General features: G+C 36.5%; 1 protein-coding gene across 2 annotated transcripts in view; it reads left to right on the forward strand.

The window, feature by feature from the left end:
• The window catches only part of WDR49 (WD repeat domain 49), a 198749-nt gene that overhangs the window by 97125 nt on the left and 87456 nt on the right, over window positions 1-14168 (forward strand). For both annotated transcript variants that reach the window (XM_030932047.1, XM_030932058.1), the window contains exon 9: window positions 12676-12840. In XM_030932047.1, coding sequence (XP_030787907.1) covers window positions 12676-12840 — 165 coding nt within the window. The remainder of the gene's footprint in view (window positions 1-12675; window positions 12841-14168) is intronic.

Genomic DNA, 14168 nt, shown 5'->3' on the forward strand with positions numbered 1-14168 from the left:
CAAGCGTAACAGGAAGCCATGCTTTTTCAGTCCATGGTCTCTTGATCTTTGGTTATTCGGTTTGGTGTCTTTCTTGAACATTTTCCCTTTGTTTGAATTTAATGAAAACCTTCCCTTCTGTTGTCATTTCAACATGTTCCCTACACTTTATTATTTCCTTGTATTTGGACTTCAGTGGGGACCCAATATAATTCCTGTATAAAAGCCGCTTGGGACATTTCTGTGACTTTTATTTATCTTCCTGTCTTTTGAGACCCTTGTATCCTAGTCTAGGAAAGTGGTGTTAAGCCATGCAAAGCCTTTTAAAATAAATCATATGCTTTATTTCACCTGGCAAAGTTTTTTCTCACAGCCAGCAGCAGAACAAGTTGGGACTGGATGAAGGAGTCCTCTGGAATGTACGATTTGGAAAGAATTAAAGCAATCCAATATCCTGGAAGCAGATCTAATGAACCATCTCTGCACTCAGTTCTTATGAAGCTTTTTACAAGAAAACAAAAGAAAACAAAAAAACATTTATGAATTTAGGAAACTTTAAAACATGTATTTCTAGATATATAAACTAGAATAGATGAAATATTTGTGTTATCACAATGATTCTCATCCTAATGATGTAGGTTTATTTATTTTTGTAAAATAGATAATGTTTCAGTTTGTTGGGAACCTTGAACACATTTATAATCAAGCTAGACATTTAGGTGTCATCAAATTTTAATAGACTAAATGATATTTACAATTTTTCTTATCAAAATAACTTTTTTTTAGTAACTGCTGCAAAATGTTACATGATTATTGTAAGAAATTAAAGCAATGCAGTAAAACTCAAATACAAAACTATTGCTGACATCAACATATTCTAAACATCTTTCTGTGCATAGACTATTTTACATAAACAAGGCTCTGTAACATACTTTTTTATCCAATAATATGTTAGAATATATTTCCTTGTGGCTAAATGTAGAACTAATTTATCATTTTTAAAAGGCAGCATAGTAGCCCATTGTATATATGTATCATAATATACTGATCCATTTCCCTGGATGTAGACTTTACTATTATGATTTTTTTTGTAGATAAATACATTGATACTTACAACTATATCTCTTTAGGGTAAATTCTTAGGAGTAAATTTCTAGGCTAAAGGGTATGAATATCAGATAATTTGAGAAACAAATTGCCTCCTAGAATCTTACTTTTTTATCCCGCTTCTAACCTCTAATATATTAATCACATACTTGGTTACATGAAGAGATAGGTCAGACAGTAATCACCTGGCTTATTCCAAGAGACGTCCTGAGATTCTCTGTGGGGTTTTCATAATCCAGAAGCATGCTGGCTTTGCAAATTTCAATACTAGACCCTCTTCACTTTATCTGGCGCGATGCTGTTTCTTGAGGCTTGATTATTACACTACCTACAAACTGCCAAATTATTTATTAAAAATGGGGGCTGGTCCAGGTCACAGCCATAGACTGGTGGTGCCCTTACCTTTGGTTGCTTCAGGATTAACTGACAAGCAAATATTTATCATCTTTGTTTTTTTGAGACAGAGTCTCACTCTGTCGCCCAGGCTAGAGTGAAGTGGCGCTATCTCAGCTCACTGCAACCTCTGCCTTCTGGGTTCCTGCCTCAACCTCCTGAGTAGCTGGGATTACAGGTGTGTGCCACCACGCTTGGCTAATTTTTGCATTTTTAGTAGAGACAGGGTTTCACCATGTTGGTCAGGCTGGTCTCGATCTCCTGACCTCGTGATCCACCCGCCTCGGCTTCCCAAAGTGCTGGGATTGCAGGCATGAGCCACTGCACCTGGCTTCATCATCATTTAATTGTAGTTTTTTGTTTCTTTACTGTGGCACAATATAAAAATATATCAAAGGTAAACACTAAAAAAATCTTTCTTGTGAAAAAATTCCATTATGTATACATGTAAAGCATCTGTACAAAGTTATTATCTATGCCATCATATTCAAAATTTTATAGTAAACTTTTCCACCCTTAACCTTATTTACAATTTATAGTTACCTTATCTTAATTTAGATTATTGCGGTCCAAACAGCTCCATGTATACATATGCATGTCCAAAATTTATAATAAACATGTGGCCTTCCATTATTTAAAAAACAAGGGATGAGGTATAATTTTCTCTTGATAGCATATCTTTTGTCCTCTTTTCTGCACAGAATTTTTTGGAAATTGAGGGTATTTGAGAACCCAAACAATTCAATTGGTTGTTCCCTTGGTAATTGTAAAATCGGAGAAAAGAGGACAGGCTTGAGGGAAATTTATTTCCATCGTACAAGACAGTCTACCTTTTTAGGACTTACACTTAGTACAAAATCCGTGAGTTTCTTTTTTGAACAGAACTGGATTTACACAATGAAAATTTTCTCCTTTCCTGCCTCTTTGCTGGGCACCAAGCGACATCCGTTCTGTTAATACAGTTGTGTTTTTGTTGTTGTTGTTGTTGTTTTGGCTAGCTTAAAGCTGTCATTTGTTATATGTCAGTTCTGAGGCTGTGTGTTGTGGTCACTTGATAAGAAGTTCCTAGTTTTAGAGGTTATACTAAAACATACACGTACATGCACACATACATGTCCGAACAGATACACATTTATTTAATGTGATTAGTTTGGAAGAAACAACATGTTTACATACTGAAGAATTCAAACAACAAAAAGGAATACAGCAAATATTTTCTCTTATCCCCCTACTCAGTTTCCTTTCCTGTAGGCAACCAGTTTTATGACTTCCACAAGCAATGTTTAAGGGCTATTCAACTCTTAAACAAGTGAATATATATATTTTTTTCATATATACAGTTGACCCTTCAACTTCACTAGCTTGAACTGCGAGGGGCCATATGTATATGATTTTTTTTTTTTTTTTCACTGTGTTATCCAGGCTGGAGTGTAGTGGCGTGATCATGGCTCACTGCAGCCTTGAACTCCTGGCCTCAAGTGACTCTCCTGCCTCAGCTTCCTGAGTAGCTGGGATTACAGGCATAGCCACAGTGCCCAGCTCCACATAGATTTTTAAAAATGAATATATTGGAACTCTTTTTTGGATATTTGCAACAATTAAAAAAAATACAGATAAATCACCCAGAAATATAAAAAAATTAAGAAAATATTATACATAGAATGAACGCATAAAAGATATATATATATATGTACACACAAACTAGCCTATTTTATTAGTTAGTACCATAAAATATACAAAATCTATTATGAAAAGTTAAAATTTATCAAAACTTACATATTCAAATACAGACTGTACATGGCACCATTTGCAGTCAAGAGAAATGCAAACAAAAAGATATAGTATTAAATCATAACTGCATAAAATTAACTGTAGTACAGACTGGGTGCAGTGGCTTATGCGTGTAATCTCAGCACTTTGGGAGGCCCAGGCAGGTGGATCACGAGTTCAGGAGTTCAAGACCAGCCTGGCCAACATGGTGAAACCTTGTCTCTACTAAAAATACAAAAAAATTAGCCGAGTGTGGTGGCGGTTGCCTGTAATCCCAGCTACTCGGGAGGCTGTGGCAGATAATTGCTTGAACCCGGGACCCAGAGGTTGCAGTGAGCCAAGATAGCACCACTGCACTCCAGCCTGGGCAACGGAGCAAGACTTCGTCTCAAAAACAAACAAACAAAAAAATTAACTGTAGTACATACTGCACTACTGCAGTGATTTCATAGCCACCCCCTGTTGCTGTTGTGGTGAGCTCAAGTGTTGCATTTGTTTAAAATGCCATGTGATACTAATCATCTCCAAATGAGCAGTTGCTCTCTACATTAAATGACCTGTATCAGGAAAATGTGATCTCTAGAACTTCTTGCATATTTTCATCTTGTTTATTACAGTACCATAAACTTTGAATAATACCATGGAACGCATAAGAAGTGTCACTAGGGATGCTGTAAGTACTACCAAGAAGCAGAGAAAACTGATGACATTGCAAGAAAAGTTGAGTTGCTTGATATGTACCATAGGTTGATGTCTGCAGTTGTGGTTGCTTGCCATTTCAATATAAATGAATCCCGCATTAGGACCACCATAAAAAAAGAAAAAGAAATTAATGAAACCATTGCTGTAGTTACACCAGCAGGTGGAAAAACCATATATGTTTTTTGTGAAATATCTTTTTACCTCATATTGAAAATATAGGTCTTATGTGGGTGCAGGTTGCTATAAGAAAGGCATTCCTATAGACTAATATGATTAGAGAATGAGCAGTTATTATACAATAATTTAAAGCAAAAGAAAGGTGAAATATCTAAAGCTGGAGAATTTGATTCCAGCAAAGGACAGTTTGATAACTTTAGAAAATAGTTTGGTATACAAAATATCAAAATAACAGGAGGAGCAGATTCTGCCAGTCAAGAAGCAGCAAATGAGTTTCCAGACACCATTAAGGAAATCATCGAGAAGAAAGGATTGCTGCCTGAATAAAATTTTTAAGCAGATGAAAATGCCTTATTCTGAAATAAAAATGCCACAAAGGATGTTTACTAATAAGGAAGAGAAGCAAGCATCAGGATTTAAGGCAGGAAGGGATAGGCCAAGTCTGCTATTTTGTGCAAATGCAGCCAGGTTTTTTATCAGGACAGCACTTGTCTACAAAGCTGCTAACCTCTGAGCCTAGAATGGAAAAGACAAACATCAGCTGCTATTCTTTTGGCTGTACAACATGAAGATCTGGACAATGAGAATGCTTTTTCTGAACTGGTTCCTTCAATACTTTGCACTTGAAGTCAGGAAGCACCTTACCAGTAAGAGACTGCTTTTTAAAGTTCTTTTGATATTAAACAATGCCCCTGGCCCCACGGAACCTCATGATTTCAACACTAAAGGCATCAAAGTGATCTACTTGCCCCCAACCACAACATCTCTAAATCAACCTCTAGACAAGGGGGGTCATGAGGACCTTTAAGGCTCATTACACATGGTACTGGGACTTTATGAAAAAGACTGTCAATGCTATGGAAAAGAATCAGAATAGAGAGAACATCATGAAAGCCTGGCAGGGTCACACCATTGAAGATGCCATCATTGCTATAGAAAAAGTCATGAGAGCCCTCACACCCGAAACAATAAATTCCTGCTGAAGAAAACTGTGTCCACATGTTGCACATGACTTCACAGGATCTACAACAGAGCCAGTCAAGGAAATCATGAAAGAGATTGTGAACATGGCAAAAATGGTGGGAATGGGGGTGAGGTGAAGGGTTTTAAGATATGGATTTTGGCGAAATTCAAGATGTGATAAACACTAAATCAGAGGAATGAACAGAAGATGACTTGATGAAGAGGAGTGCTTTCAAACCAGTGACTGAGAAAGAAGACATAGAAGAAGCAGTGCCAGAAAACAAATGGACGTAGACAATAATGGATGTTAGGCAATCTGACAGAAGCATTCTGATTATTCAAGACTGCTTTTGACTTATTTTATGGCATAGACCTTTCTACAATATAGGCACTGAAACTAAAGCACATGTTGGAAGAGGGATTAGTACTATTTGAAAACATTTTTAGAGAAAAGAAAAAGCAAAAAGTCAGACAGAAATTACAAGATGTTTCTGTGAAGTTACACCAAGTGTGCCTGCTGCTCCTGACCTCCTGCCTCCCCTTCCACTTCCTCTGCCTCTTTGGTCTCTGTCACCCCTGAGACAGTAAGTCCAACCCTCTGTCTTCCTCCTCCTCAGCCTTCTCAATGTGAAGAAGACACGAATGAAGACCCTTATGATAATTGACTTCCACTCAATAAATAGTAAGTATATTTCCTCTTTCTTATAATTTTCTTAATAACATTTTCTTTTCTCTAGCTTCCTTTGTTGTAAGAATACAGTATGTAGTACATGTAACATACAAAATGTGTATTAATCAACTGTTTATGTTATCAGTAAGGCTTCTGGTCAATGGTGGAATATTAGTACTTAAGTTTTTTGCGGATCAACATTATACATGAATTTTTAACTGTGTGGGGGGTAGGCATCTCTAACCCCTGTGTTGTTGCAGGGTAAACTTATTCTTTGAAATAGATATGTAATATTTAATAACTCAATATTTAAGAATATATATTATTTTATAGGTTTGTTTTACAAAAATGAAAGCATTTTATGTGTACAGACAAACTGCTTTGTACATTGCTTTTATACGTAACAATACATCCTAAAGATAGTTTTATCTCATTACCTAAAGAGTGTCCTTGTCCATTTTCACAATTGCATAGTATTCCATTGCATGCATATTACAAACTTTGTTTAAGCATTTAGGTTAGTTCCAGCAGTTTTTGTTACAAATAATGTAGCAGTTTTTCACCTTGGGCTCAGAACTCTGCACTGATGAGAAAATACCTATAGGATAATTTCCTATAGTTAGAAGTATTGGGGCAAGGAATATTTACATCTGTAATCTTGACAAATGTTGTCAAATGCTCTCCATAAAGCTACACTAAACCAGTATAGGAGAGGACCCTTTCCTCAGCCTCTCTCATCATCACAGTCTTAACTGTTTTTAGAAGAAGATTTTCAGAATAAGAGAATTGGTGGAGTTTTAGAGTCAGGCAGAGTTCTCAGCACTTTACACAGACTGGGTGATTCAATTCCTCTAAGTTTCAGCTTTTTTATCTATAAAATTCTAATTATAATACATCCCTTGTAGAATTTTTGTTAAGAACAAGTAATATTATATATAAAGATACATGAAATAAAGCAAGGGTAAATGCTTAATTAATATTAGCCAAAAAGAGGAAAGTTATTTTTTTTTCCATTTTTAAAAGTTGTTCCCTAGTTCTTATGGGAGTTTGGTAGTTTTGGATTGTTTTGAATCTCTGTGCACCAACTGCAGGCAATGGCTCCTCCCTTCCCTCACACTGCTTAAGCCTTGATGGCTTCCTTGCTATTCCTTGAATGTGCCAAGGACACTGTGCCTCAGGGCCTTTGCACTGCTGTTTCCTTTGTCTGCAACTCTTTTCACCCAAGTATCTGGTTGGCTCAGTTCTTCATCTCAGTTATGTCTTTCCACAAATGATTCCTCAGGGAGACCTTCCCAGATTCCCCAATTTTGCACCTACAACAAAAGCCCTCTGCTTCCTTCTCAGCCATATTTTCCTCTATAACCTTTATTACCACCAAACATCATGTATATATACACACACACACACACACATATATTACATATATGCACATGCATTTTACATATATGTATGTGTGTGTGTGTGTGTGTGTGTGTGTAGATAGATATACTTTTTTTCCTGATCTTGTTGCCTCTCTCCCTGGGCAAAATGTAAGAACGGAACTTACTCATTGCTGGATCACTAGTTTCTAGATCTAGGGCCTTGCATATTACAGGTATTCAATACACTCAAATAATGAATTTGAAAGAGCAAATTACCAATTAATTTAAAAAGAGACAAAATCCAATTAGCAAGATTTATAAATAAAGAATGGCTGCCCTAAAATATTTGAAAGATTTGTACTCTGAGACATCATCATACTCTTCACCTCCCTATTCACTGAAATGTAACTTCTAGAGATTTTCTACAAAATGGAAATAAAGGAAGTAACCTATTTTATATTATAGGATCATAAACAGCACTAACTAAAATAAATAAAATCATAAACAGCGATGGAATCGAATACCTCAACCCTCTGTTAGCTCGTGGCATTTGCTGCTGTAATTTTTGGTTCCTGTTTTTTTTTTTTTTTTCTTAGACCTAGGACTTGAAATCCACATAAAAGACAACTAAAGTGCCTACTGTTATTGGAATAGCAATAAGACAATTAGGTAACATGAATACAACCTCACATATCTTAGAATTTTCTGATTAGCTGTGACAGCTTCAGATGAGAGAAACAAAATGGAGACACATATTCCTAAACAGTTACTAACTGAAGTACATGAAAGGGAGACTGTTTCCATCAGAACAACGATCGACTGAGGAGGCTCACGTGCCTTGGAGAGTGGTTGTTAGCACCATTTTTACTCTGCAGAGTGTCAGGGCCCCATCCTCATCAGCTGAGGTCTAGCCTGATAAGAGATAATCAGAAATAAATTACAAACTTAAAGAGATTTGGTATCATTAAAATGTGGCATAGAAATGTGACGCCAGGACTTATACCTAGGCTTTATTGCTGATGAAAACAACTTGCCAAACATAGTTTCCATGGTCATGAAGTGAATCCATTTTCTTCATCGGCCAAGTAATGTTAAATGTACTCCTCTTTCACTACACTTTGAATGCCTTTTCACCTGTATTGTTATTCTTGTATTCCAATATTGTCATAGTGAGAGGAGATTCTGGTTAATACTGGTTGGATGTTTGAGACATAGTCAGTTTCAACACACTGTTTTCCTGCAAACTGCACCGTGAGGCAGACTGCCATAAAATGAAATCAGACTGGTTATATGCTGTTGTCATGACTGATTTAGTTTTCATGAGAAATTGTTAAATGAGCAGAGAAAGGTGATGAAAACTGGTGAATAGTATGTTGGGGCTCAGTCGGGTGGGCAGGGGAAAGAGTATAAAATGGCAAAAAGTGAACATTACTAATTCCTCATTGAATATCTACATTAGATAACAGTGGTGAATGATTAGATGCTTTGTAATGTGGGTGATGCCCACCCCGAGCAGGTAATCAAGTCTTTTCTTTGAACATGGCTCTTTTATTTCTGTTAGGGAAATAAAAAGTACCATCTTTTGGTACTGAAATGACTAACATATAATAGCTGCTCGGAAAATGCTTTTTAATACAGCTAGATCAGAAGAGTAAGTTCTAGTGTTCTATAGCACTATAAGGTAACTATAGTTAACAACAACTTATTGTATATTTTCAAACAGCTAGAAGAGTGGATTTTGAATGCTTCAACATAAAGAAATAGTAAATGTTTTAGGTGATGGATATGCTAATTACCCTGTTTGATCATTATACATTGTGTACATGTATTGAAATATCACACGGTACCCCATAAGTATGTAGTTACTATGTGTCAATTTAAAATAATTAAAACAAACAAACAAATCCAAAATATGCTTTTTAATAGAAATAATAAATCTTCACAATCTTTAACCTTTCTTAAAAGACCACTATCAAAATTTTCACATAAGCTTGGCAAATTATACTTTCATGATTTTATCTTTAATAAATGTATTCCAACTTCCTAAGCACTTCTGTGAGAAATTCACAAGTGTAATTCAAAATTCCAATGTGCATCTAAAATCTGGTTTCTAAAATATAATTGTCTACATTCACTGTCATAGTTGGAGGAAAGCAAGATACTATTTTTCTTAAATTGATTTGGATATGCACAGTGATACAAGCCTAAGAGGTCAGGTAAATAAAGCTTAGATGGCGTAGTAACACTGCTTAACTTCTATGGCTTATATATGGCTATGCCATGCACTGTGGTAAATGCTTTAAAAATATTAGTTTGTTTAAACTTCATAACAATGGTTTGAAGTAGTTACTATGAATAACTCTAGTTTACAGATAAGGAAGTTGAAGCGTAAAGGTAAGTAATGTGCTTGACTTTAATGTCCAAGGTAGAAAAATAGTTAGTGAGGCAGCTGACGTTCAAACTTAGGCATCCTGACTCCAGATCCAGTGCTCCTAAACACGGTGTATAGTGCACAAACACAATCAAATAGAAACAGTTAATGACATGGGATGATAATTAATGTGTTGTTACATTATTTCAAAGATCCAGATCATTTGGTCTTAGAAATTACACAGTAATTTAATTATGGTAATTAAATATTTAAGGTACTTTTGATTTCAGTGAGAGAAAATGTGTAGCATAAATACAGGTTTACTTCATTTAAAAAATTGTCTCATTAAAGTTGTAATTTCAGAAAAAGAAGGGCTAAAAGGATCATATGCTCATTATCAGTTCTTTGTTTTTTTTTTTGTTTTTTGTTTTTTGTTTTGAGATGGAGTTTTGCTTTGTCACCCAGGATGGAGTGCAGTGGTACGATCTTGGCTCACTGCAACCGCCACCTCCTGGGTTCAAGCAATTCTCCTGCTTCAGCCTCCTAAGTAGCTGGGATTACAGGTGTGCATCACTACGTCTGGCTAATTTTTGTATTTTTAGTAGAGATGGGGTTTCACCATGTGGGTTAGGCTGGTCTCGAACTCCTGACCTTGTGATCCACCCACCTCGGCCTCCCAAAGTGCTGGGATTACAGGTATGAGCCACCGTGCCTGGCTAATTTCTTTGTTGAGATACAAATGTTGCTAAATCATGGCCTTTCTTTTAATTGTTCCCCTCCTTTGTACCCCAGAACTACTCTGTTAGGTGAGAACCTCTTACCTGTACTCTTAAGCAGCCTCTAAATGGTCTTCCCCAAACCCCAGTTTATTCTCCACATTGTTGCAAGAAGTATCTTTACAAGCCAACTAACAAAAAATACTATATGACTCTTTGCCTTATTAAGAACAATAATAATGTTTTTAGCCTTTTAGATTAATCATTGGCCCCCCAATGATAATTGATGAAAGCTGTGGGCCCTCTCCCGGTAAAACTGACTTTATACATTATTCAGTATTCTCTGGAGCTGCTTACCAGAAATTTCTAAGGTTTCATCTTCAGCTTGCCTCCTCGTTTGAAATCCCACCATATTTGTCGCTTCAAATACTCTGCACTTGGGCTCTATGAAGCTTTGTGTTGTTTCTCATTCTTGGAATATTCTCCAAGTGCTTTCCTAATTGAACTGTTAGTTATCTGGAATACTGTGCTGGAATAGAGGAAGACCTTATGATGTGGCTCTCTATGTCTAGGATTCAAATCTGTAAGTTTGGGGACATTGTTAGCTAATTACAAACTCAATTTCATCATTGGTAAAATAATGGTGGTAACATTATTTCACAGAGTTTTTGTAAAGACCCAATGAGATTACAAGTGAAAGGGCTTGGGGGCACATCTCATAATAAATACATGTCTCCATCTTCAATCCCAGATCAGTTATCACCTTCTCTGTGAATCCTGACTTGCCCTTTGCTCCTCCACTCCCTAACGCAATCCCCCACTCCAGCAAGTGGACTTCACATTTTCCACTCTGTGCTTCCACAGCACCCAAAGGTGATACTTCTGAACTTGAAACATTGTTTAGCATTTATCTGTTTCTTGCCTGTTTCTTCATCTAGACCAACGGGTCATAGGTCAGCCTGTAAATTTAAATCACCTGTGATGCTCTGTAAAAATCAATTTCCTTGGCCAATTGAATAAGAGTTTCTGGTCTGGTATGCAGTGATGTTTCTTAAAGTTCTCCAGGTGGTTTTAATGTACAGGTGTAGACCATAGACAATGGACTCCTTGAGAGGAGGATTTTGCCAGTGAAATTCCATTGCCATTATGGAGCCTGGATGTTATGCAAGTGGCTGTAGAATGAATGAATGAATGCATGCATGCATGATGGCCAGTCCTGAATATACATTTGATAAACTTCAGCCCATTTGATTATGAAAATGCAGCATTTAAATTTAACATATTATTAATACATTTACATTTATACGATGGTAATCAATACCTAAACAGAAAAAGAAATGCTTTAAGCTTTCTTTTTCTTTTTCTTTTTTTTTTTTTTTGAGACAGAGTCTCGCTCTGTCGCCCAGGCTGGAGTGCAGTGGCGGGATCTCAGCTCACTGCAAGCTCCGCCTCCCTGGTTTACACCATTCTCCTGCCTCAGCCTCCCGAGTAGCTGGGACTACGGGCGCCTGCCACCTGGCCCGGCTAGTTTTTTGTATTTTTTAGTAGAGACGGGGTTTCACCATGTTAGCCAGGATGGTCTCGATCTCCTGACCTAGTGATCCGCCCGTCTCGCCCTCCCAAAGTGCTGGGTAAAATCTACATATTGCTTTAGACAACTTCCTAGCTATGCATTTATGTGCTTATTATTTTTCTTTCATTATTTTGGTTTTCAAAGTCATATTAGCCAGGTGGTTTTAACCTATGAATCTCTTAAATATCTTGAACTGAAATTAGCAGTCCACTTGCCACCATAAAATTTCTCATTTTTGAACTGCTGTATATAATCCTTTCCCTTCTAGCATTTGTCTTGTTGCCTTCCTCTCAAAGTGTGCATGTAGATTTATATTTAACCTGTGCTCGTTTGTTTTAGTGACCTATCAGTAATTGCGTTTAGCTATAAAAATATACACAGTAGTTTGGGAAAAAAGAAAGCAAAGGACTAATGGCATTAAAAGCATAGTTCTAGTAATTCGCTGAAATTAACATTTTCCATAATGGCTGATAGAGCTTCTTTTCTGAATGCTAAATGAAAGCTGCTGTATTGTGAAATGTTTCTTTTCATATAGTAAATAGTGTCAGAGCACCATGACTAGTAAAATCAGCCTTCTCATCTAAATGGGAAAAGTTCGTAAGTTTATTTTCAGAATTTGATTTTGGAATGGCCTCTAGACACTAAAGCTGAATGGTGAGTAGGGAAAGCAGATTCCTATCTCCTCTGATAAAGAGGATCACGACTTCATTACCTCAGGTCTAGTCGAAATTGAAATGTTATCGGCTTAACAGAAAGAAAGTCCATTACAAAAATGTCTCTGACTATTGGGCGATCTTCGGACTAGAAATGCACAGGCTGGATATCTTTATTGAAATATAAATGGTTGATTCTGAGACTATATTTAATTTCTTTAAAATGGTATTTTCTCTTAGGTAATCAGCTCTGATACAGGGTCTACTGTTTCCTTCTGGATGATAGACACTGGGCAGAAAATCAAACAGTTTACTGGTTGCCATGGCAACGCAGAAATCAGCACCATGGCCCTTGATGCAAATGAGACTCGGCTTTTGACTGGCAGCACAGATGGAACTGTAAAGGTGCGAACACAATGATGCTTTTCTATCCAGATAAGAGGAGATTAAAATACTATGCCAGAAGACATGGCTATAGATATTCTCATTTTTGCCTTTTTGGCATTGCAAGAAGAGAAATGAGACATGATAAGAGCGAGAAAATTCCAACCATCTAATAACAACACTGCTAGGAAAATAAACCTCTGTGGAAAAATGAATAAATAATTTTTCTGAATAAATTATTTAGAATGAAAATATAACTTGGCTTACTCATTTCAGAAAACCCCTTTTTCATTGTAGTGAATAGGGGACTACTTTGGGGAATACGATGCCTGGATAATTTCATGTGCTTCGGCTAATGTCTGTAGTTTTCCCTTTTTAAAGTTGATTAAATGAGAAATCAGGACCACTTAAGTAAACTTTAAAAAATGTCATAGATGCAAATTTTTCAAGAAATAAATATTTAAAAGTAAACTATTTTGTAATTTTAATTTTTGTTATGTGAAATTCAGATAGTAGAAAGAATAATCATAATTTTATCCATTCTAAACTAACATGATTTGATGCTTCTAAGTTTCTTATTCTATATTTATCATTTGTTTCTTCTGGGAGGAATATGCTAATTTCTTTTGCAAAATTATCAACTTTTCATGAAAAACTAGTTACTTGATATCTGAAGTCATGCCCACCAGTGAATCTTCTCTGCTCCCCTCAGCCCCAAGAGTAACGAGTCTTTGATTGGAAATGGCTTGTGCCACTAGGAGGCAATAGAAGGTAATTTCCTGAATAAACTTGGAATGTTTCTCAAACCTGCTATAACTGGGTATTAGACTACCTTCCATGGTGTAGTGTATGATGCACTCAGTTAAGCTGTAGGGGAGGGTGATGGAAAGCTACCTAGATATGTAGGTAGAACATCTTAGAAGTTTAAGTATTCAGTGGGATTACAGGCTGGCAATCATTAGTGTGAGGAAGGTGCTATGGTGGGTTGAAAAGGGAATCTCTGGAAATTGGTAGAAGTTGGCCTATGAGAAGGTTAATGCAATGAGGTATGGACTGGAGATTTGGGTTTAAGTAAAGTAATCTAGTTTACAGGAGAGCTGATAAGATGTGTGAAGGTACCAGGACAACCATAATCCCAATAACTGAGGTGAAATAAAAGAGAAATAACTGGAATTGGAGTATTAGACAGTGGTTCAGGCAAATAGGAGAAGCCAGTATCTCACTTACCAGTCCTGGGGTGTGAGAATGAATTGAACATTGGAGTGAATGGATTAGGTTCTATTTAACTCTATCTTGGAAAGTAACTGGGTATAGAATCTAGGGTAAGGCTTACCTTGTAGATGTTGCTA

Source organism: Rhinopithecus roxellana, chromosome 1 (genome assembly GCF_007565055.1).
Source record: "Rhinopithecus roxellana isolate Shanxi Qingling chromosome 1, ASM756505v1, whole genome shotgun sequence".
NCBI classification, from domain to species: Eukaryota; Metazoa; Chordata; class Mammalia; order Primates; family Cercopithecidae; genus Rhinopithecus; species Rhinopithecus roxellana.